This window comes from Panulirus ornatus, chromosome 40 (assembly GCF_036320965.1).
Source record: "Panulirus ornatus isolate Po-2019 chromosome 40, ASM3632096v1, whole genome shotgun sequence".
NCBI lineage: Eukaryota > Metazoa > Arthropoda > Malacostraca > Decapoda > Palinuridae > Panulirus > Panulirus ornatus.
The window spans coordinates 14,349,370-14,376,538 of record NC_092263.1 but is presented as its reverse complement, the minus strand read 5'-3'; the positions used below and the strand labels follow the sequence as shown (position 1 = coordinate 14,376,538).

Below are 27,169 nucleotides of genomic sequence, written 5' to 3'. Positions count from 1 at the left end.
CAATCACCAGTCCTTTTTCAGCACATAAATCTACAAGCTCTTCACCATTTCCATTTACAACACTGAACACCCCATGTACACCAATTATTCCCTCAACTGCCACATTACTCACCTTTGCATTAAAATTACCCCAACATTCTCTCTTCTTTTCTGAAAACCAAGCATCACCTTCGCCTCCACAAGATAATGATCAGACGTCCTTCCAGTTGCACCTCTCAGCACATTAACATCCAAAAGTCTCTCTTTCACGCCTATCAATTAACACATAATCCAATAACGCTCTCTGGCCATCTCTCCTACTTACATATGTATACTTATGTATATCTCTGTTTTTAAACGAGGTATTCCCAATCACCAGTCCTTTTTCAGCACATAAATCTACAAGCTCTTCACCATTTCCATTTACAACACTGAACACCCCATGTACACCAATTATTCCCTCAACTGCCACATTACTCACCTTTGCATTAAAATTACCCATCACTATAACCTGGTCTTGTGCATCAAAACTACTCCCACACTCACTCAACTGCTCCCAAAACACTTGCCTCTCATGATCTTTCTTCTCGTGCCCAGGTGCATATGCGCCAATAATCACCCATCTCTCTCCATCCACTTACAGTTTTACCCATATCAATCTACAGTGTACTTTCTTACACTCTATCACATACTTCCACCACTCATGTTTCAGGAGTAGTGCTACTCCTTCCCTTGCTCTTGTCCTCTCGCCAACCCCTGACTTTATTCCCAAAACATTCCCAAACCACCCTTCTCCTTTACCCTTGAGCTTCATTTCACTCAAGAGCCAAAACATCCAGGTTCCTTTTCTCAAACATTCTACCTATCTCTCCTTTTTTTCTCATCTTGGTTACATTCACACATATTTAGACACCCGAATCTGTGCCTTCAAGGAGGATGAGTACTCCCCGCGTGACTCCTTCTTCTGTTTCCCCTTTTAGAAAGTTAAAATACAAGGAGGGGAGGGTTTCTAGCCCCCCGCTCCTGTCCCCTTTAGTCGCCTTCTACGACACGTGAGGAATGCATGGGAAGTAGTCTTTCTCCCCTATCCCGAGGGATAATGGTAAATAGGCAAAAAATCTAGCGTCCTCAACCCAGTCTAGCTGGCTTCCTTAACCTTTGTGACATTTTCATAGCTCAGCAGGAGAAAGTAACTGAAAACCCATGAAAATTTTTTAATAACAATTAGAGAAAAAAAAACCATTGAAATACACAAAAGATCGATTTATACCATCCCTAGCTTCTAAAAACTAACAGAGGGCAAGTCATACTTCCCATAAATAAGACAAAGTTCATGGGTAGGGATACACAAAGCCTGCAGAGCTACAGAATTAAGGCTCTTAAGGATATAGCACCCAACAGAAGCAACTGATCCAGAATCTATGCAAAAGTAGGAATCTCCTGGCAATCAACAACACTCTCAAATTCATATTAACAAACTATCTGCTCTGTAAAACCACACATATGAGTAAAACTGAAAAATCTTATACAAATGAGTATGCTACTGCAATCATTACAAGAACAATAGAAAATGCAATACTTGCAAGATCCATATATCCTAAAAAGGCTGAAACGGTAGCCATCTAATTTTTCACTTATGTGAATTCCAAAATCAAAAGAACCAAAATCACCAGCTCCTTGCCATTCCTATCAATTCCATGACTCATATTCCTGACAAAAATCCACATCATCTAGGTTAGGTTTACCAGTGGATATGATAGAGTGTCATCCTATAGCCATAGTTCAGAATCATACCTAAGAGAACATTAAATACACTATTCAACAACTGTCTCAATACCTGCATACTGTATTTCTAAAATTATCTTCAATTTTTATGTTGCTATTCATTCCTTCATCCCTAACTTATATACTGAGCAAATATCTTATCTGGTGTTGCCAGACTCTGCCTGCGTAAGGTTATACCACGAGTGAAAAATCAATTTTGACAAGGCTGTATCATTAGGAGTACAGTCTCAACAAAGAACTTCCTTAAAAGGAATGTAAATTTCCCTGCTGCAGAAAGTAGCATAGCCTTGGACTACAGGAATGTTTAGAAAGGTCCCGGGTAAAAACAGGAATCTGTCATAGAAATTGGTCCTGGGGTAATTTTAAATAAAAACATAAATTCTCAGCATTGTCCATCTCCTTCTCCCTCTCTATCCACTTTCAAATGAAAATTCCTTTTTCTCACACAAAACAAGCAATCTTATTTTCATAATATTCTAAGTCTTCTTATTTTCTATAATAGTTATTCATCTTATCTATGCTGACTCTTTTGTTCAAATCACACCTGCATACAACTGCATCATCAGTTTCAGTGAGTTTCCATTCTTTTTAGAGGCTTTGACATTCACTATCTCCTTTCCACTTACCATAACATTTCCTATTTTGGTGTGTAATAAATTCATCTTTACCACCATATCATGAAAAATATTACCTTACAACCATTTTCATTTACTTTCAACCGTTTCTTATTTATTCCTTTTCTTGGTAAATAATCATTTCTTTTACTCACCTCTGATTTGCTGGTTTGATTCTTATTTTCATACTTTTCTTCTGTTTTCCTTGACTTAGGTCTAGATGTATCAGTTAGGCTAGTTTCTAATTTTCTTGCAAATATCATCTCATTCTCCATTCCATCACTTATTTCTTCCTCCTTCACTTCTATTTCATCTGTTGTGTTCCAGTCCTGTGAAAGAAAAAAAATATTATCTTTTTAACTAATAAAACTAATTGTAGATTTTCAATCATATATGCATTCACTGAGAAAGAGATGTACAAGTATGAATTCCCAGAATGAGAAATAAAAAGAATGATATTCACAGACTGTAGACATAAAGCTAAGTTTCTCATACTTTCTTACTCTTCATAAGTGGCTACAACTTTAAATATGATGAGGAGAATGCTTGCGTATTTTGGGTCCAAGAAAAATCAACAAAAAATCCAAAATCTATAGACAGTAGGAGAATAACACTGAGTTGAGAGATCTAAACTTTCAACAAAATATATTGGACTGGAAAAAAATCATTGAGCAGCAAGCATCTCAGCTGTTTTCCTTATTAAGACCCTGAAGATAATAGCATAACTCAGTGATAGAAGCAAAGCAAAAGTACATCAAATAGCATATGTATCACTAATAGAGAAAACGTGGACAAAGCTGCAATCAAAACAATATGCAGGCTAAGCCAGTAAGCAAGTAAGTCATTAAGTAGTAGTAAGTAAATAAGTATTAAGTCACTACGCACCTATAAAACAATCAAGAAAACTACCTCGTTCCACAATAATGTTCAGGTAAGAGTCCAATTCATTTGGCAAGTCATTTACATAGATTAAGAACAGCAATGGTCTCCAAAGCTGATACTGTAATATGCCACTGATGACCCCCAACCAATTTGGAGAATGTTCCTCTAACTTGTACCCTTTTTTTTCCTCATGTGAGGTAATCTACTTAGAGAACAAGCCTGTCCCTTGGTCTATGAAAATTCATCTTCTTAACTAACCCCCTGTGTAGGTACAGTGACAGATCTTTTGGTAGTCCTGAAACACAAAATCTAGCTATCCATATCTTTTGTCTAAAACAAACATTACAGTTACAAAAGTCTAAAAGATTTGCTAAGCATGACCTCCTCTCCCTAATTTCATGTCGTCTCATTTTATTAGTTTCTCTTTTGCAAGTAGTCATCCATTTGCTTTCTGATTAACTTTCTCAGTGTTCTATATGGAGCTGACCTGTAGTTCAGTGCAATTTCTCGATCTCCTTTTGTTAAAGATCTTTGCTCACTTCCACTCCTTTCACTCTACACCTTCCTCTGACAATACAATAAACAATGTTTTGAATAGTCTATCAAGTTTAACTACACACTTCCTCAGCACATGGATCATGAAATAAGAGTAGTTGTATTGTCATCTGTCCTCATTTGATGCCTCTTATTTTTTGCTTTCTGACTGGATTCTTTAGCTCTCTCTTGGTTTACCACTTCTATAACGAACAACTCTACTGAGTTGATATAATTTGGCAAGTTTCTTAGGCTAACTTATCACTTTCTGGCTACACATCTCCATATCAAAGGTAATCCTCAGGGGTTGTCCTCTATGCACTGCATGTAAAAACCAAATCTCTTAGCTTTTTTCTTAGGATTGCCTATCACAAGCCAAATGCATTAAGTAGTTTTGGAATTTCTCCTGTTCTTTAGCTTTCCTTTCCTCTTTGTTGGGTGGATGTTCTTCTTCTAGCCCAACGACTATCATCAACTTCAGGTGTTAACCTCAACCTGCACTGTCTGTCTCAGCTGACAAGCAGCCCAATTGATATTCTGTACTTGATACCTACCTGCAAATGTTGGAGTGACCACCAAGGAACCATTTATGTGAGTGATGCCTCACATAGCAGTTTAAAAATTGTTTCAACTGTGAGCTGTAATAATTTAGGAAGGAGCCATTAGATTGCTTTCTAAACACAGGTATCAAGCCATTTATCCAGAAAGCTTGGAACTGGAAGCGGCCTGGATTTCAGGATTTTCTGGTTTTCTGGAGCACAGCCTAATATATATGTAAAATATATACAAGGAAAATAAAGAACCTTCTAAAGCAAGGTCTGTTTGATCTATGAAGCCCAAGACATTCAAATCTTGCCAGTTTCAAAAATATCTGTATTTCTGGAAATTCTGGTTTTCTGGAATCAGGATAAATGGTTCGGTATCTGTACTGTGCATCTTCACAGACATGCAAGTCACCAGCTCTTCAGTGTGCATCCTTTAGTATCAGCTGTTTCTTAACTCTTCCTGTAAACTCATCTGTGAGCAAGCGGACTTAATGTCACTGCAAGGTAATTGTGTCAGCTGGAATAAGTAGGGCTGTGTATGATCAACTATGCTAAGATGGGTAACTCTTTGAACCAAATCCACTCTCAAACTTTGGACTAACCACCAAGGCAGCAATAGTGTGTGCCAGTGAAACCTCATAATGCAGCATGAAGAATTTGCTGCAAGCATGTGTTATCATAATAAGAGGAGTAAGTGATTGGTTATTTCGTAAATACTGAGCTGTGTGTGCTTGTCAGATCTGTACGGTTTGGTGTTCCTAGCCAGTTAGTTACGGTGATCACCTTGAGTCCTTCACCTACTCCTGTTCATTTTCTCTTGAGTTTATCATTCTTTGCTATGAGTGATGTGTTTCTTGAATACACATCAACACTTCTATACTGCTACTGGTAATTTCTATAATCTACAAATTGCCCTCTTGCCAGAAACTTAAAACCATTCATAAATAATTACATCTACCAAGCAACAAGCATATCTAATAAACGTTATGTCTTATTGCTTAGGAGCTATCAGACTACTACTTTGTACATTATACTTAATTGCTTGTTCAGTAACTGGTCATTCATTACCCTATCTCTATTTTGACAACCACCATTCTGGACAATTTTTTGCACATCAACCTGAGTAACTGATCCCTTTATGTAAGTGAATCATAGTTTCTGTTGTGAGTTGCTTTGTGGTCAGTTTTACTCTGCATGGAACTGAGATGTTTTGATAATCACATGACAAGCCACTAGCTATGTGGTGCCTCATATATTGCCAAAAGCTTCATAACTTCCTTCCCTACTACCTGTGGTATCTACCTTACATTTAGTTGTGCTTAGTATTCAGTTCATTGTTCAACCATCCTTGTGAACTATTTTACAGAATTTTGTGCATACTTGATATATCATCATAATGCAGTATAAATCACAATGTGAGTGAGAATTGCAAAACAGTAGTGTCCAACACTAACATGAAAATACCAAAAGAGGAAGTAAGGTGTTAACACCCAACTGAGTTCATGACCCTGTGTAATATCGATGCTTACCATATCAATAGAAACTTGAAACAGATACATACAGTACCATCATTTCACATTCTGTAAGGAAAATATCAAGACTAATTCATGGTAAAATCTTTTACAACTCACTACATGGGGATTATCATTCAAATAATTTGAAGTTATAAAGAACTCATGAGAAAGATTTGAAACAAAAAGTTTTTACACATGAACATACATCAGGAATTCAACTCCAAAACAGTTACCTATCCGTCACTCCCACTGACAACCAAAATGCACACAAAACCAGAAAGAACTCCTCAGCAATTGGCCCCAACAACACACCAAATTCCCACATAAAACACCAATTGTAACCCGAGTACTTACATATATAGTCAACCACTTTAGACTTCACAAAAAATGTCCAACTCGAGAAGCAGGTCAACATACTATCCATCCTGAAACTTCCCAAGCCACTCAACTCCTCTTTCTCCTATTGCCATGTATCACCTCTGTCATCAGTATCTACTATTACTACTGAACATTTCACCAGAAATTGTAATTTCTTATGGCAGTGCAAGTAAGTCAGACTATAAGTTCAATATTTAAAAAAAAAAATTAATTCTATACCCTGAGGTACCAAAACATTGGTGAATATGAGAAAATCCACTTTTTCATCATGGATAAATGGTCTTTCAAATGAACAGCTATAACTGGAGCTACCAATACAATATATAAAGTAAGAAATACAGGACCATTTAAATGTATTGCAGATTAATGTTCCTAATCCACAAAAGAATTCATGTTATAATTGTGCACCAAGGGGAGACAGTTCTACACTCATGAAACCCCATCTTTTGAGCTTTCTTTTCTTCAACTGACTTTTTAAATATTTGTTTAATGCCAGCATTCACTGTATCATAGTTTAAAATACTCCAATCATCCACCAACTTTACATTGAAACAATATTTCTTTGCGGCCTTTCTAAAAAGCTTTTTGCCTGGCTTCTGCTCAGTCTTTGGTTACTCCAGTAGTGCATCAAATGAAACTATTCACTGTCTGTATCATCTAATTTATAAACTTGAAGACTGAGACCGAGTCATCTCTCTCTCTGCTCTCCTCCATGGTGGACAGATTTATATCCCTCAGCCTCTCCTTGTAGTTAAGCACTCTTACCTCATATACCATTTTAGTTGCCCTTCTATGGATCCTCTCAATTTGATCTTTATGGTTTCCTAGGTGCAGTGACCAGATATGAGAGGCATAAGCTACTTCTGATCTATCAAATGTTAATAGCCAAAAATCTCCTTATCTATATATTCAAATATTACTGTAATATTTGCCAGCAGAATCTGCCTCTCAAATTTCTTCAGGTATACAGAGCTGTTGCTAGGCACAATACAAACCTCTCATTCCCTTTCACATTCAGACTCCTAATGTTTGCTTCTCACTGAGAAATAATTGCAACATGGCCTTCTTTCAATGTGACCCATCCTTATCACTTTACACAAATTAAACTTCATTATATAGTTATCATACCAACTCTGTTGTCTGTCCAGGTCCCCCTGTAAGGCAATGTAACTTCATTCTTTATTCTTCTCAAGACTTGGAACCACCCATAAATATATTCAGTTGAGTCCAGTCCAACAGGCATGTCATTTTCAAACACCAGGAATACCAGTGATCACAAAACCAGGCTCTGTAACACACGACTGGTGACCCCAGAGCATTTACAGAATGCTCCTCTGAAATACATCTTTTCTTCTCTAAGGAAATCTTCCATTCAGTGAAGGAGTCTACTCCCTGTTCCTGTCTGTAGCTTATTAAGCAATCCAATGGGGTCATATGTCATAATCTTTCTGGGAGTCTAGGAGTACACATTATACATATCCATCTCTTTAATCTGAAATGGTGTTTACCCTGTCATAGAAGTCAAAGATACTTGTTATGTATGACCTCCTTTCCTTGAATCAGTGTTATCTCCCAATTAGGTAGTTTCTCCTTTAAAAGTTGTCATGCATTTGCTTTCTGGTTATCTTTTCTAGCATCTTACTGACTACACCTGTTAAGGAGATTAGTCCATAATTTAGTGGTTTCCTGATCATCTTTCATAAATATAAGCATATCTGCCCTCTTCCACACCTTTAGAACTACCCCCTTCCTCTAGGAACTTGAGCAGTTTTTTGAGTGGCCTACCAAGTGCCTATGGACATTTTTTCAGTAAACATAGGGAAACTTAAACTGGGGCCCTCACCTTGACGTGGGTAAAGTTGTTCTAACAGCTTGACTGCCATTTACTATTTCTATACCTTCCAAGACTTTTTTCCTATCCCTTGCTGGGGCATTGGTGCCCTCCAATGTAAAAGCACTTCCAAACATACCACTCAGCTCCTCACCTATTTCCCTATCCTCTGTAGTTATCCCCTCTCAATTCCTTAGCCTACATGGCTGCACTTTAACCAAAAATTTGCTCTTGATAAACCTTGAGAAAAACATTTTGGGTTGTCCTTTTTTTTTTTGCCCTATATACCTTACCCTTTTCAAAGTTTCTCTGTTTCACCTTCCTAATATTGCAGCACTCACTTCTTGCTCTCTCATATCTTTCACATGCTGGCTGGCTACACATTCATTTGTAACTCCTCCCATGATATATCTCTAAGATCTCATTTTTAGGCATTCTTTATTGAGCCATTTCTATCTTTTTTTTTAAACCTCTCCTCTATTTTCATCCAATGGTACCCATATCCATGTTCTTGATCCTCCTTCACTGCAGATTTCACAGAACCTTATATAGCATTGGTCTATCTTTATATTCTAGAAATTTAGTGTGGCATAATGAAGCTAATCCCTCCATATTATCCAATTATCCCATACATAAGTCACTAAACAATGCAGCATGTGAATAAATTTCACCTTACCTTATGATTACACCAAAAAATCTGCTATGTCAATAAAAACTTTTTTTAACAACAAAAAATAGTTACTTTGGGGTAATGAAATCACAAAGAGCTCAAAGACCTTTAATGCATCACTACAATATCTAGTACATATAACCATTTCTCTGATATGTAAGACTCACCTATAATCAGTCTTCTAAAGTCATCCTAAAGATAAATGGTTTTACAACAAGCTTTTCAGTAGGTTGTTCACAAAAATGCAAAAGAATGACTGTACCAAGATAAGCCTACATGTTCTTATCTTTGAAATGCATCAGTTGGCTATCATTTCTGTTTTACACGGTGGTAACATTTGCAGATATGCTGCACCAATAAATCATTAGATTGATTAAGGAGGGGTGAATTTGCCCAAAAAGATTACAGAAGTTATATCAGTGATGTGGCTCATTTAAGCCATAAACTTACAGGGAAAATTACCCAAATGCCTCTCATTTCAACAGACAAATTCACAGTATCATATTTCTTTGTTTGCCAACAATAGATGAATAAATGGTTACTTAAAATTTAGATACAAAAACTTTTCAGTCATAAAGCTGTATCCATCACTTGATACCATATAGTACAGAATACTAAATATCATATTTCAGTGGAATATATGAAAAGAATTAACTCCCTAATAATCGTTGATCAATACTGTTTATAGATTTGATAATGGTGAATGACTATGTAAGCAATCCTTTATGTCTTCTTGTCCCCCATTTTCTTCCAACAAATCACTCTGTTATCAATGCAACAAGTGACTAGAATTCTTAATTCTTAAAGCTACTGTACATCACCTAGGCTTACGTATTTAAGTTTATGGTCTGACATATGGTGTCTTCGCATATGTGAATTAAGATTACATTTCTTTGCACATTTGAAGTTACAATGAGGACATGAATGTGGCTTTTCACCAGTATGAGTATAGATATGCTCTTTTAGAGCAATCTTCTGTGTGGTCCTGAAGGGGCAGTAGTGGCAAGCATAAGGTCGTTCACCAGTATGGACCCTAACATGTGTCTGAAGATGGCTTAAACATCGGCTAACTTTACCACAATATGGACAAACTAAGCTGGATGTTCCTTCCATTGTGACAGCACCTCCTTGTTGAATGGACTTTAGAAAACCTTGGGAAAAATCATCTGATGACTCTGATAATGCTTGAGCAACATTTCTTCCTATCACTGATGGTGCAAATGTGGTATTACTTGGTGAAATCGAAAAAACTGATGAAGGCGAGGTCCCGCCATCAAGACATCTTGGAGTGGACAGGTTGTGGGCAAAACTAGTAATTGTATTGCAGTCCAAGGTAGTCTGAGAGGTATGAGTTGCAACTGCTTGGGACCGGGGATGTTCTGAGGTTATGATGCTGGTTACTGTTCGCACATCAACTTCCTGAAGAAAGAGAGAAAAGAAATTGGGCCTCACACCATCAAGGAATCTTACTTTTACTATATTTCCAAGCAAGAACTTTGACCACTAGCAGCCAGTCCTTATTCTACAGCCAGAACTATTTTACAGAAGAAATTATAATAAGAAAGTCATGCAAAGAAATCTTAATTCCATATCCATTTCACATACCTTCTACTATAAGACACCAAGTTCGTGCTACATAAAGTTTGACTGAAATGCAATAATTTATACCTCGGCTGGTGCTAACTCCTCTTACAGCTGTCATTACAATACCTGAATAATGCCGATTCATTATTTTGCTACCATTCAAAGCACTTACTCCAAAGCAAATAAGATTAAAATGTCTGTGTCATATCTGTACCCATACATCTATAAAATCTCATTCAAAATTCAGCTTTAAAATTACTGCACACTTACTTATCATTCCCTACATGTTCATTATGCAGTAAAAACAATTAACATCATATTTTCTTGATATCTATGTTCATCAAAGCAAAGCACTAACAAAGACATGTCTTTCTAATAAAATAACTGATGTAAACTCAAGGCACCAATAGTTCATATCAACTTTATTGATCACATTCATTGGGACAAAGATGTTCTCCACTGTACAAAGGAAAATACAACATCAAGCCTTAACTTTATAACATAAAAGTTAACAGTTTAAGAAAGCATATATTGTACTAATTCCATTTAACTGGACACCTCTTGAAATATGCTTTTTTAAGTCTACTGAAATTAATAATCAAATTCAAAAATTTTCTAAAGGAACATCTTTACCTTACATCCATAATACCGATACAATATTATATTATACAAGGTACCTTTACAGAACTGGTTTTAAATACCTGTAATTACACTATCTTCATTGTAATAGCCTAAAAATGGGGGCGAAATTAATCAACAGCACAACACTTTATCTCACTGTTCAACAGAGATATATCATCCAGCTTACACATGTAAGACTAATGTATTACCATTAACTAAATATCATAATCTATGCAATATATTATTTTACAGCTGTTCGACAAACTTATACAAAAATCCATTCAAAGATAAACCCAGCCATAATCATAAATAACATATACACACTGAGAATCACTTGTCAAGATTCATATAAAATGGTTTTTAATATAAATGTAATTACTGACATTTTACATTCCTGTGTGTGTGTGTGTGTGTGTGCGCCTGTGTCTATATGTGTGTGTGTGTGTGTGTGTGAGGGGGTTAACCACATGCATTTACATATGAGCAGACCTGTACAAGTCAGTATATACAAACAAGCACTTATGAAGTACTTAAGACAGCATCATTGAATTCTTGGAAGTACTGAACTATGGGAGATGCAAAACTATTGTAGAAAGGAAATCCCTTTTATTTCTCACTCCTTTTCTCCCAGTGATACTTCTCTTTCTTTTACCATATAAATAAATCAGTCCATCTCTTTGCTTAATACACATTTTCACACACCATATTCTCAAGAAAGTAGGTATTTCTTTGTCTCATTTTCTAGTTTCTTCAGTCTCTTCTTATCCTATTCTATTTATCTCACTAATGGAATAGTTTTCATACTCTTAAGTGTATTCCAAATTTCATAAGTACAAGCTAGTTGTCACAGACTCCCATAAATTTCAATTAAACCAAAAATAAAAATTCTTTGGCAACTATTTTGAGCATTGGTGCTAAGTATCTTACAAATGAGTGTGTGAAATATTATGTGACTATATCTTAGATAATCTTTATGAATCATCCTCTTTCTGAATGAGAAATTTGGAACTCTTACTTTGACATGGGAGATATTTCTTTCCCTGGATGCTTGGACAGTCTCTAATCTAGTTCATAAACTACCTGTTTCAAATGCCTAATGTATACATGAGAATAATCAGGTACAATGAGGTACATGTGTATCTGTGTCTGACCATATTTTCTAAATCTGTACATTTCTGTGCTGTTTCTTCCTAACAGGAATCAACCAGTAACCAAGACAAATGAGAGAGCCCTGCTATCTTTGGAAATAATTAATCAATGTAACTCCAATAACAACCTGTGAGTATCTTCACCATCCGTTCCTTTGGACAGGATCTTCGTAACATGACACTCCTAACCACTATCTCCACTCGAGAAAAGAAGCTGCATCATAAGCTCAAATTCAAATTTGGCAAACACCATCACACATTTCTATTTAAGACTATTATGTCCTTCTATTGGATCGCTTTCTCTCAACTTTTAGGAAGGGGGTGTGTTTTGCAAGTACAGATGAGTTTCTTTGTTCTTAATCCATTGTTACGGTGCAGTGTCCTCTTCCATTTTGTTCACATTCTTTATTTTGCCTATCTTTTTTCTTTTTTATCTTTGCCTTTAGGTTTCCATCTTTGAACTCTGTTACAGAGCAGCTTCAGGATGGAGGAGTCCAATTTCTACCCAACCTGATTCAGCAAAAGAAATGCCAAAGTCCTCAGCAAGAGAACCAGCATACCTACACAACACACCAAGCTTTTGGGAAGCAGACTTTGTAAAGTTAATTGTATGTACTTTTAATGACAGAGTAGAAATGATGATTATGCCTATGTTTATATTATTACAAGGTTGAATTGCAGCATTGGCAACAGAGCAGAGGGGAACAAATGACTATTGGAAAGTGATACAGGGAGAAATGGCACTTTGGCATTATCAAACTTCACAAGGTTACTGCTTCCTCAATCCAAGGAAATATAATTCAGAATGCGAAAGAAATCAGTACTAAAGGGAGGAGGGGAGGAAAGGTGAGTTGAAGTATGTAAAGAGGAATCATTAGCATAAGAGCGAATAGGGTTAGAATTAGAAGAGAGATGATCATATATTGAGAGAAGAAAGAGAGCTGGTGATAGCAAAAAACCATGAGGAACAGACTATTGATAGGGTAGGAGGGGGAAGTTGCTCCATCGATGACTACTTAGACAGACTATCCTGAGAGGAAATTTCATTACAGAATAGAAAGAAGCAGCAAAACCAAAGGAAGGGAGTTTAGAAAGCAAAGATTTATGCCACATCCTGCCAAATGCTTTTGAGATATTGAGGGCTAAGACAAAGTTATCAAAATCCCTGAAAGAGGAAGACCACAAGTAAGTCACATATACTCTCTCTACTTTTGAGGCAAAACACTATGCTACAGAGAAAGAAAGCTTGACTTCATTGGTCTTTTTCAGAACCAAGTAACAATTTTCATCAGTTACACAACTTGGAGGAGAGTCATCATAAAAGCAACAGGGCCAATGCATTAAAACATCCTTTTTCACGCAATAAAAAGAATTCATGAAAAAAAAAAGGATGATCCTTTACCTGTCAGCATTCTACAAATTCATTGTTCTACAGAGATCTAGGATGACTACTATTCAGCAGGTAAAACAGGCCCTTCCATCACATTCCTAGATACTTAGCATCATCTTACAGGATACATACTAGCATGTACCCATCTCCCTAGGTTCAGGGTGTACATACCAAGGCTTGAAGATGGGAATAAAGACTTGGATTTTCTATTCATTTCAGTCAAATCTTGAATCAACATTTTTCACAAGCATAGTAAAAACTGTCACCTCAATCCTTCATTCTCTCATAAAAGTTTTATCCTAAGGTGACCAGACATGGTTTCATCAGAGTACAAATACAAAGCTAATCAAGGCATGGAATCATCTGTTAAATCAGACAAAGACTGTCTTATAACTTCAGGTGTGGCCAGATCGCTAACTAGACACATCCCAATGTTAAGTTGACCAGCTCAGGGACAAAAAATTCTTTTTCTTTCCCAAAAGTTCTTCCCTCCAATATTCTTAAATAAGCCTAATATTTCAATTTGAAAGCATTACAGAAAAAAAGACTTCATCAGCTGTGAGGGCTCTCTATCTCTTTGTATCACTCACTTCAAAAACTTATTCTTTCCAGCCTCCAGGAGGGAACATCTTTAACATCTTAGTAACAGGAGTAATAAGGAGGCATTTGCTAAGATTGACATCTTGGGTAATTCTGCATTTCACTTATCCCCTGCTTTAAAACCTTCCTCCAGACCTTTAGGTTTCAGCAAGTACCTCCAACAGTGATAAAGTTGTCACATCAAAGGGTCATGTAAATATGAAATATGGATCCGGGGGACTTGAGGAATCTTAACCTTCACATTACCTTAAGGAATTTGTCACAACAAATATGCTCCCAAACATCAGTTTGTTTCCTTGGAAAAGAACATATATTTCATCATGGACAACACAAAAGCAATTCAGTGCACTTCCTACTTTAAGAAAGTTTCAAGTTCTTTTTAATTCAATATCTTCTTCCTCATTTTCTAAATGAAGACTTATTTCACAAGTCCCTCTTTCTCACTAGGTAACCTTAGGAATGGAAAGTGGATGTGATTCATCATCATAAAAACCTCTTGATTTGTCATAAAGAGCTAGACAACTCTATCTCTGTGAAGGAGAAGGGCTATTATTACAGTTGCTGTTTGGTGGGCATCTTGGCACTGCACATAGATTTCAAGTCTGACCATTTCTGAAACCTTGTTTTTATCTCTCCTTCCTTCAAACTGACAACGTTGTCAAGGAACACTATTGCATATATCAAATATTTCATCCTGAAGTTCAAGCCAGTGTCAAACACATATGCCTGATGTTAAAGAAGTGGCCTCCACTCTAGCCTACCAATAAAAACTCACTGAGGAAGCCTGGGCCTACACTGAGGAACTCTACCAGCAATTATGTTGATTATCATCCAAGTCTGAATATGTAGGACACCCCCAATGTGCAGTGCATGGAGTCTGCCAGGCACCAATTTCTCACCTACTGCTCATAATCTTATTTCTGCAGTACATTCAAGTTTCCTACCAGCTTTTATCAAGCTATGCTCTTATATCCCTTGCTCAGTGGCTGATTCCTGTCAGGAAGATTCTAAATTTTAACCCATATAAAGGTATTTCTTTCTACAAAGATGACCAAAGAGAAACCCTTGATTATTCTTGCCATCCCTCCTCCTGCTCTAGATACTCTTGTAATTCCTGTAATATAGCTTGGGGTTTGCAGATGTGGTGGTTTAGGTCTTTTCCTAACAGCCAGATTTGAGCTTGTGATATATCTTTCTTCCATGGAAGAAGAAAGTGGTTAGCAGAGGTTCACACAAGGTACTCCTGTCCTTAGGGACAGATGATATTACTCACAAGTTATTATTAGGATCTGGCCAATTACTCTCAAAGTGCAGGAGGGTTCTTATCTTTCTTGCTCAGAGGCATCCTCTATAAGAAATAACTTTACAGAAGAAAACTTGTTTATCTGATGAATCACAAATGAATCCTGATAATACAAGCATTTCAAAGTAACTTTGCTTATGAGTATCTACAGTTCTCAAAGCCACCATTATAGCTTCCTTCGCAAACAGTGCATGATTATCATTTGCAAATTCAATTTCAGTTCCCAAAAATGACTTAACTAATTCTTAACTGATATTTCAGTTATCTTATATCCAAATCATTCGTCTCTCTGTAAAATATTCAGTAATTTTAGACTTATACGGTTGAACTATTGTCCTGATGTTACCACTATTACTTTGTTTTCTTTCTTATAGAAAAGTGAAACATAATAAACATAAAAGTAAGACAAAAGAAAAATGGAAATAAAAGTGGGCAAAGATACACCAAAATAATCATTATATATAACCCACTTATATGTGACTAAATTTGTAAAATCAACATTGAATTCACAATTAGTGCTCATTTCAAATGATTGATCCCACTTAAATGTGTCTGATCTTTGTATGCCCGATTAGAGCAAGTTTATTTTTGTTATGATCATGAGTGCTATCTAAGAAAATACAAAAGGAAATGATAGTCTCAGTTATTCTGTGATGAAAATGAATGAATGTTACTGACACTTCTTCAAAAAGTGAAACATTTATAATATTTACCTTAAATTTTCCAAGAAAATTTTTTTTGAAACAAAACTTTTTCACCCTTTGCACTAGCTTTACCAGTGTTTGTTTTCCTCCGCTTTGTATAAAAAACACTATCTCCAGTAATGGTTCAAGCATATTACCACAGTTAGATTTCCAAAATAATGATTTCTTATCATTAGCCTTTTTCTAAAAATTAAACAATTACTAAAAATTTGGCTTCACATTACATTTCCAGTCACCTTAAAACTGCAATCCTCGCCAAGCTGATCATTCAATTCCATAGTTTCCAGGCAATTTTCACAATCTGGATGAACAAGTAATCCTTAATTATGCCAGCAGTGATGAATCACAGGCAACCACACTAAGTTCCTGTCCTGGATGCTTGATGAAAACATGTTTCTCTGCCATGTCCTTCCTTGGAGCACGATAGTCGCACAGCTTACAATAGTAAGGCTTCTCTCCAGTGTGAGTTCTGATGTGTTTTCTCATATTATTTCGATGACTCATAGTAACTCCACAGTAAGGGCACAGATACCTCCGTAACCCTTGTGGTTTCTGATGATATAACTGTTGATTGGCGTCCTGGTGGTGTTGCTGCGATAGGAGGGTAGTAGGGGGCATGAGGACATCCCAGAATCCCTAGAAGAGAAGAGAAATCGGCTTGAGTCTCTGTGATCTTGTTTTCTGAGATTATTCCAACTTTGGCCTAGCAACTAGCTAAGTGGCCTACAGCTGAAAACCATATCCGAATGAAAAGGTTTTGCTCCAGCTGCAAGTCTTCACAATATTTGTACAATTCCTTAAAGTAAGATTTCAGAATTAAATGGAAAGTTACAGGGTGTTACAAAAACTGGCAAACCCAATCATTACAAAGGGAATGTGTAGATATCTTATGCATGGCACAAGCTAACTAGAGAGATGTGGACTATACATTATGCTCAAGCCCATACCCAGCTTTTTCTTTGGGAGGCACAAGTCTGAAAGGTGGACCTTCATATAACATGGGCCCTGCAACCTTCTGAACTTCTAAGCACAACTGAAATGGTTTAATACTGAAGCCTAACAAATACTGGCACCATCTGGGAATGTTCCAATTGCAACATTGCACATGACATTCATGTAAAATAAAAATCCAATATATCCTGTTCAAAGAATAGTATACATCTACATGCCTGAGTACCACACTGTATTGATTACATTTGACTCAAAATGAAAGTTCTGACCTATCTTCACCTCTTAATTCAGCACAAATGATATTTCTAAAAGTTAACAAAATGTAATCTTAAACCAAGATTACAGAATCCTTTTCATCTATAGGCCTGTACAAAAGGTAGAAAATGTGTTTTCTGGTTATAATTTCTGTCTGCATGAAGAGCTGAAGCTTAAGCAAATAAGGGAGAAAGATACATTCTAAAGGAGACCAAGGGTCATCCACACATGGAAATCATTTGTAACATAGCCTAATGATGCTACATTCTTGTGCACTATGGATCTACCATGTGAATGATAGTTCTTATAATCAAATTTAAATCTTCGAGATTTTCTCCATGAGTAACCTTAGACACTAAAATGATACAGTCAGATACACTGTATAATGAAAAATCTTTACAATTTACTAAACCTTATTCAGTACTTTTACTTAAATCACCTGACTGCATATATAATAGCCTAGAACTTCTTAAGGTTCTTATACAGTTTCTCTGAAAAAAGGCCTGAAATCAAGATGAACACTTATACACTGACACAATTTTCACAATTAACCCATTCATTGACTCTGCCTGCAGTGCAATTCTCGCTCCCTTTATGGCCATTGACTCAACATGCATCTTGCAAATTTCACCCCATTGTTGGCTGATGATGTTATAAGCATCATCAACAAGGGGATTTAGTATTCCTTGGTTAGGTTATGGGCGAACCAAGACTTACTTTGCTTGAGGATATGCAACATACACAAGATCAAGCCTGCCAGATCTAAGAGGTATCTCCATGCTAATCCTGGCTGAGTTAGGGTGTAATAGAACATGCAGCAACCTGAATTCGAGATCTTTTTGCTGTCAGGTTCTGGGTGAAACAAAACATGCAATAAATGCTAGCAAATAAACTGCTTGCCTGGCTAACCTCCTAAAAAACTTTTTGTACAGTATCAAGCTCTCCTCCGAACAAGAGTCAGCTGGTAAACTTGCATAAAAGGAGACCATCTTTTTTTGGGATGCTCACCACTGGCATCTCTCAAGGAACAAGACTTGCATCAAAGCTAGAATCTTGATTTTGGAAACATACAACCCATTCCTGACTCTGTATTCACTTTAGTACCAGCTTTTGGGTTGTCATTGTTTGGCACCTTTATTCCTATAAATTACTTTCATCACACCTTCTCTTCAACAAAATAAATACACTTTTATCAAAGCCTCTTTTTGTGTTAAGGGGAACATTTAGTTAGGTCATTCCCTCCAATTAAGGTATTAATCCTTAGAAGGTGGCTGGCATCATATGAGAGGAAAGTAAGTGGTTCTCAGTGAATGTCAGTTTGCGGCAGGGGCGTGCGATGTTTCCATGGTTGTTTAATTTGTCTATGGATGGGATTGTTAGGGAGGTGAATGCAAGAGTTTTAGAGAGAGGGGCAAGTATGCAGTCTGTTGTGGATGAGGGGGCTTGGGAAAAGAGTCAACTGTTGTTCGCTGATGATACAGCACTGGTGGCTGATCCAGGTGAGAAACTGCAGAAGCTGGTGACTGAGTTTGGTAAAGTGTGTAAAAGAAGAAAGCTGAGAGTAAATGTGAATAAGAGCAAGGTTATCAGGGACAGTAGGGTTGAAGGACAAGTCAATTGGGAGGTAAGTTTGAATGGAGAAAAACTGGAGGACGTGAAGTGTTTTAGACATCTGGGAGTAGATTTGGCAGCAGATGGAACCATGGAAGCGGAAATGAGTACAGGGTGGGGGAGGGGGCAGAAGTTCTAGGAGCAGTGAAAGCAAAAATGGGTATGTTTGAAGGAACAGTGGTTCCAACAATGTTATATGATTGTGAGGTATGGGGTATAGACAGTGTTGTGCGAAGGAGGGTGGATGAATTGGAAATGAGATGTTTGAGGACAATATGTGGTGTGAGGTGGTTTGATCGAGTAAGTAATGAAAGGGTGAGAGAGGTGTGTGGTAATAAAAAGAGTGTGGTTCAGAGAGCAGAAGAGGGTGTTTTAAAATGGTTTGGTCACATGGAGAGAATGAGTGAAGAAAGATTGACAAAGAGGATATATGTCAGAGGTGAAGGGAACAAGAAGTGGGAGACCAAATTGGAGGTGGAAGGATGGAGTGAAAAAGATTTTGAGTAATCAGGGCCTGAACATGCAGGATGGTGAAAGGCGTGCAAGGAGTAGAGTGAATTGGAACGATGTGGTATATCGGGGTCGATATGCTGTCAATGGATTGAGCCAGGGCATGTGAAGCGTCTGGGGTAAACCATGGAAGGTTTTGTGGGGCCTGGATGTGAAAAGGGAGCTGCGGTTTCGGTGCATTATACATGACAGCTAGAGACTGTGAACGAATGTGGCCTTTGTTGTCTTTTCCTAGTGCTACCTCATGCGCATGTGGGGGGAGGGGGTTGTCATTTCATGTGTGATGGGGTGGCGACGGGAATGAATAAGGGCAGACAGTGTGAATTGTGTGCATGTGTACATATGTATATGTCTGTGTGTGTATATATATGAGTACATTGAGATGTATGGGTATGTATATTTGCATGTGGGGACGTGTATGTATATACATGTGTATGGGAGGGGGTTGGGCCATTTCTTTCGTCTGTTTCCTTGCGCTACCTCGCAAACGCGGGAGACAGCTACAAAGCAAAATAATAGTAATAATAATAATAATAATATATATATATATATATATATATATATATATATATATTTTTTTTTTAGCAAAAAAAAATATATATATATATATATATATATAAATATATATATATATATATATATATATATATATATATATATATATATATATATGTATATATATATATATATATATATATATATCCCTGGGGATAGGGGAGAAAGAATACTTCCCACGTATTCCCTGCGTGTCGTAGAAGGCGACTAAAAGGGGAGGGAGCGGGGGGCTGGAAATCCTCCCCTCTCATTATTCTTTTTTAATTTTCCAAAAGAAGGAACAGAGAAGGGGGCCAGGTGAGGATATTCCCTCAAAGGCCCAGTTCTCTGTTCTTAACGCTACCTCGCTAACGCGGGAAAAGGCGAATAGTTTGAAAGAAAAAAGAATATATATATATATATATATATATATATATATATATATATATATATATATATATATATATATATATATATATGACGCTCATGAAACATCTGGGGTAAATCATGGAAAGGTCTGTGGGGCCTGGATGTGGATAGGGAGCTGTGGTTTTGGTGCATTACACATGATAGCTAGAGACTGAGTGTGAATGAATGAGGCCTTTTTATCTATTCCTAGCACTACCTCGCTGAAGCAGGGGATAGCAATAATGTTTTCCTTGGGGTGGGGGTAACAACAGGAATGGATGGAGGCAAGCAAGTATGAATATGTACATGTGTATTAATGTAATGTCTGCTTAAGTGTGTATGTATATGTGTGTATGTGGGCATTTATGCATATATATGTGTATATGAGTGGTTGAGCCATTCTTCGTCAGTTTCCTTGCATTACCTCGCTGACATGGGAAACAATGACTAAGTATTATAATAATAATAATAATAATAATAATAATAATAATAATAATAATATTAATAATAATAATAATAATAATAAAACAAAGACTTCCCACGTATTCCCTGCTTGTCGTAGAAGATGACTAAAAGAGGAGGGAGCTGGGGCTGGTAATCCTCCCCTCCCATTTTTTTACTTTTCCAATGAAAGCACTTGCTGCTTCACCCGTGACTTTAACGTTGTGCAAGCTATATCTTCTTTTAAATCTACTGAACCAATGATGACTTGCTGAAGTTCTTGATGTAATACTCTCCCACTCGCTCGTTCAAAGTCTCAAAAAGACATCTTCCCTTCACCTGAATTGTAAGTAAGCTAGTGGTATATGTTTTTGAATTTGATCTTCCATCCACAGCATCAACAACTTTTCGTGAATGGGACTTTGTCATTGCTTTGTTATCATTGTAAACTTCATACCTGCCAAACCTTTCACTGCTTCACATATTTTTTGTCCTTTAAAACTGCGAAGACCATCAAACAGGACAACTGTAGATCATGCGCAATTATATTAACTTTTTTCCTCCTTCATGTTGGGTGATTACCTTTATTTTCAATTTTACAGAATGTATTGTACACATCGAGGTATATGAACATGAATATAGAGCATATGAATGTACACTTTTCATTATGTATTCTTGAAAAGTGTGCCAGCATAGCTTACTTTTTGCTGAATGTTTAAATGGTAGACCTTTTCTAAACAGAGGTATAAAGAGTTGCCCTCAGACATTCTCCCTGGTTATGGGACTGTTGCATATGGGCTTAGAGTATTCCTCACAATTCAAAATACAAAATACACTTTTGTAATCTGAAAAAACATAAACCATTCTAATGTTTACCTGTTAGCTTCATTTCTGGTTAAGTTTCAGAAAAGTGGACTTTGTTCAAAACTTCTGGACTAACATAAACAGAGACATAGTCATACACACATGCCTGCACATATGCTTCTCAAGTTTGGTCTCCATATGCAAAAAGGCAAGGGAGCTAATACAGAGGGTCCAGAGGAAAGAAAGAAAAAAAAAAGAAGTTTCTGAAATAATCGATGGATTACAGTAAGAGGTTAGTTGCCATAGACTTCCTTATCAAAAAAAAGAAAAGAGATAAGGGAGACTTAATGACAACCTTAAAATTTCTAAACCAGTTTGATGTTGATGGTGAAGAATCCTTTGAAAGATGCAAATACAAAGCAACTACAAATCATAATGAGAGAATAAACAAGAAACCCCAGAAAAAGATGTAAAGAAGTGCTTTCACAGCATAGGAGTGAGCACAGAATGAATGGTATAAGCTAACTGATGAAACTGAACATTCTGTCTATAAAAAGATTAAATTGTATGATGAAGAAAGTTCAAGAAATGGAAGCCCAACAATGTAGAACTCACTCCCCACTCTGCATCAATAGGTACTTATGAATATGTAATTACTTACATACAAACACACATGCATGCATCAACTCAAACATATAAAGTATATTGATAAAGAAATATTGAAAAAAATTTACAGCAAATATTAGACCCAAATTAAAGAACAAACTGCTAATATGGTGAACCTACTTCAAGAAACACATAGACCTAATAGAGCCAGTCCAATGGAATGTAATGAAGACTACCTGAAACATATGAAACACTTATAGGGAAAAGTTAGCTTTGAATATGTCCATGCAAAAAGAGGAGAATGAGAGGAGACATGATGAAAACTTTCATAAATAAATTTCACAATGTCAATAGTTGTTGACTCCTCAAAATCTGCAAAGAAAGATCAACAGAAGGACATAGCAAGCAAGAGAATATAACACATTCAGAAAAGCTAAAAACATGTACTTCTGCATTAGTGGAGTGGTAGTAGAAGGAAGTAAGCTAAATGATGAAACAGGGCAGAACGCAGAAAATATCAAGAAATTCATAACATGGTATGTTACTGAAACAAGAGCTAGGGTCTAATGACTTCAGAACTCCCTTCCAAAATTGTTATGTATCTTAAGTACAAGTAAGGAAGTACACACTTTTTGGTTTTGGAGCAACAAAACAGAAAGGGAAACATGGTCACATCTTCCAAGTTTCTGATCTGATATGTCAATGTCAATACTGGGCATCTAAAAATGGAAGACCTCTTTTACAAGAGAATGGAACACAAAGCTAAGCAAAACAAGAGTCAAAAAAATAATGTGAAAAAGTACTATAGTAAAAGAATGAAACCAGCTAAGTGATGATACAGGGAATGCAGACAGCATTTAAAAGGTCCAAAAGATTCTTGATAGAAAAGAAAATCTAAGAGATATATTGAACAACCATCTTTCACTTATAAGATCTTCAAATAATATTGAAAATTTGATTATACTTAAAAAACTGAACCCAAGCTCTGACAGGTAACATGAATGCAGAATCCCAAAGCCTGGAATTTCATCTAATTTACAGTACATATACTTTATAAAAAATGATCAAATGAACAAGCATCAAACAGTGGCAACTATGAGGTAAAGCAAGTACAGTGATTACTCAGTGAAAATACCCTACTAAAGGTTATGAACACCTTACTTCTGATTCATGTGAGGCCTTTTTTTTATTTCTTATTTACAAGGTTTGCTTTCAGAATTCATGGTTAAGAAAGATACCCATATTGCAAATACAGACTATAATATTAGTTAGATAAATTCAAGTCATGGCAAAGATGGAATGTACCCCAAGATTTAAAAATAGGAGCAAATTAAATTATCTTAAGGCCTCTTGGTCCATATTTTATTTGATTTAGCAACAGCTACCTAATTCATACCAATGAAACCATGATAAATAGAAAAGCACATCGAAGCAGTTACTTATGTAAACTTGTCATATTTACTTAATAAAAGTTGAAACTACACACCACAACTATAATGCAACAAACAGTTACCTTAATATTCACAAAAAGGTGTTGTTGGTAGACGTCTGGTGTCTAGCATTCATATGGTTCACAACTTGAATCTTTTGGGCAGCTGTGTAAGGACAAAACAAACAATGATAAGGTTTTTCTCCTGTGTGACGTCGAATGTGAACCTTCAAATTTGATGCTTTGGAGAGCACTTTTTGGCACCAAGGACACTCTAAAGGATCTCTTGCTGGCCAGAAGGCTGTTCCAGATATTTCTGGCAGTTTTACTGCTCTTACAGCATCATTTTTTACTTTTCGTGTGGATGATTCATCACCGTTTGGCCCCATCTTTGGCGTTTCTGACAATGAGCCATGTCCGGACTCAGCCACAGTTGGGCTGCTGGGAGCTATACAAGGGTATGTTTCTAGTAGATTTTCTAGGTACATTATATTTCCCTGTGCTCCTTGACCAGCTGAGTCAACAGCATTGCTCTGATATGAGAGTGATGTGGGTGATGACTTTGATGTACGAGCTGAGATGATGGGCAAAATGGTGGAAGTCTGATTTTTGGAGGTGACCCAAGAAGAGGTGTTGCCGAAGTCTGCATACCGTGTAGCTTGAGGAACACGCAATGCAGCACCCAGATGTCGCTCCTACAAGAAAACAAACACAGCTGTTGACGCTGCTAACTAGAAATCCTGCCAGAATTGCAGTTTAATGCAAACAAACACAACTCATCACAGTTAACATATGCGCAAGAACTAGTCATTAAATTCATGACAATAGTTTTAAAAATTCAGCATAAACAAATATAAAGCAAAATATTTTTGACAAATAATTCAAGAAAATTTCTTTATATTTTTTCCCTGAAATTCTGTCATAAAAGAGGCTTATCTTATGACTAGAGATTTTAATGGTTGCTTTTGTCAACAACAAGTGACCTAATCTCTCAAATATCAAAGAGAAACGTTATGATATAATCTCTAAATAAATAGTTATCATTTATCAAAAAACTAAGATAAGAAGCATTTAATCAGTACAAATAACATGCATAAATTAATGAATTGCTGCTTTGCAATATCAAATGTCATCTAATCTTAATCATCAAATATAAAAAAATGAATACATCAAAAAGATAATAGCAAACATCAAGTCTCTTTATACATGTCCACTACAACTGTCTTTAAATAAGCCATCAAATAAACATCCCCATAACACAAGTTTCACTAACTGTTCTCAAAAACTTGTCTTCACATACCTTTCATTTAGTATCTAAAAACTATTCATTCTAAACACAGCAACCAACATGATGATCAAAATATTTCATCACATGCACATACAATACTTGTTAGTACTTCCTATGATATCCATAAGGCATTTCTTATAGAGAATTTACTTGTGTTTTGCTGAAACCTGTCACTCAACAGACCAATATAAAGTAATCATTCCAAAAGCCTCTCTCAATTTTTCTTACTAGCAACAGTAATATTCTAGAGAAGGTACTCATATTATCAATGAGCATGTTTACTTATATGAGAGCATAACTATAAAGAATCTGTATGAAACAAAAAATTTCTGCCAAGTGAAAGTGCATGGTGTCTGGTATTAAAAAAGACAGATTTGGTTCCCAAAAGCTAAAGTCCACAGTTTAATTCCCAAGAAGGTATTGATTGTTGTGTTTAATCTGGTTCTATTTGCATGTTTATGTCAAAAATTCTTACATTTCATATCTCACAAGAAAATTTATAATCTTTTTACTATCAAATACATTACATTTACTATTCAAATACATTTGAACTGATTCTCATTAAGCAAAGCTCTTATATTGAACAGATAAAAACAAATTTTTCAATGTAACTCTGTTCCATCTGTAATGAAGACTGACTGTGACAGTTTATACCAACACAAAGATGTGACTGTATGAAAACAAATCAACAGTAAACATTCTAATAATGTACAAAAATTATGAAAATTGGCAGTGATAAAAATAGAGCTAGGATGGAGCCAGAATCAATATTAAATTTAATAGAAATATTTATAAGTGACAGGAGTTTTTAAGTGACCCAGATGTATGAAGCATGTATAAAGAAACCTGACAGATGAAAATACTCATTACAGGGTGAGAAAATTAAATAGGTCTAGCTGTTCAGTGAAGTGGAATATACTTCATAAAACTTACAGAATTGCATATGTGATGACTGCTAACTGAAATTTTTAGTTAAGATACGTGTCCATGCCATTCAACCAGAACAAATAACAATAATGACTGATGATTAACTCTTTAAAGGCCAAATTCATCATCCAAAAACTTTTTGATTATACATGATTTATTATAAGGTTCCATACAAATATGCTAATAACCCCTCAGAAGTTAAATACATAAGGAGATTTAGTTCAGCAGTTAAATCACCTTGATCAGTAAGAGCACCATTTCTGACACATAGAATGTTACGAAAAGAAACAAATAATGCTGGCTATTTCTAATATGTCTACACATATCATTCTTTAAAATAAACATAAAAGTTTTCTTCTAAATGATCAGAAAATAACAAGAGGAAAGTGCAATACAGGAAATGCCTCAATCATCTTAATCTTGCTTCTTGCCTTATTTCTCAATATTCATTTTTCTGTCCCTTTATCACAAGTAAAAATAATCAAGGGGCAACAATGACACCATAAACTTTCACTACATTTTGCTGTACCAGGTATATGCAGCTTCTTTATAATACTCCCTCAAAACTGTTATGAAAGTTCATGTAAACTTTATTATGAAGCCAGAAGACTAAAATAGTAAACCTGGTCTTTTCTGAATAATGTAATATACTGTTTTAACTTGAACCATGAAGTTACCTACATGAATTAATGATAAATAACAGCTCATCATATTGGCATGGAAAACAGATACAGTGCAGCCCAGGCCAACTGCACAACTGCAACAGCATAATATAATTATTACCACTATATATCCCCAGGACCTTCTTTTTGGTAAGGTAAGCTCATGCAGGTCTGAAGGCTGTCCTACAATCAGCAACAAGGAAATGATGGATTCCCCTAGAAGGAAAATTTTCTCAGTGAGACTGTAATCCTTTTGTCCAATGACGATGGTACAACTTCACAAAAAGTGACCTTCCACTTGCAGTGCAGCCTCATGTAAGCATAATCCAAAAGCACTGCACAATATAATTGAGCTTATAACTGGCTACGGAATTACCCAGATATACAGACTTAATATATGATCAATTAATGTGAATATGAAGGATAGGTTGTACAAACTTTTTTAAAGTGATTGATATGATGGGGCTAAACAAGCCCCAGTCAAAGACCACATCAGAGTGGAAAAAAAAAGATCATGGAGGAGGTGGAGACCGTTTTCTACAGAGGGAAAGTTAGATTTGAGAGTTCATACGTTGTAAAAATGAAGAGGATGAGCCAAGTCTGGAAGCTGTGTCCAGAAAAGTGAAACAGGTTCCAGTGGCTTAATCTTCGTCAATTGGGA

General features: G+C 36.2%; 1 protein-coding gene across 3 annotated transcripts in view; it reads right to left on the bottom strand.

Annotated features, from left to right (window-relative positions):
* The window catches only part of LOC139761443 (uncharacterized), a 173,652-nt gene that overhangs the window by 10,536 nt on the left and 135,947 nt on the right, over window positions 1-27,169 (bottom strand). For all 3 annotated transcript variants that reach the window (XM_071685661.1, XM_071685659.1, XM_071685660.1), the window contains exon 5: window positions 2,534-2,707. In XM_071685661.1, the coding sequence (XP_071541762.1) occupies window positions 2,534-2,707 (174 nt within the window). The remainder of the gene's footprint in view (window positions 1-2,533; window positions 2,708-27,169) is intronic.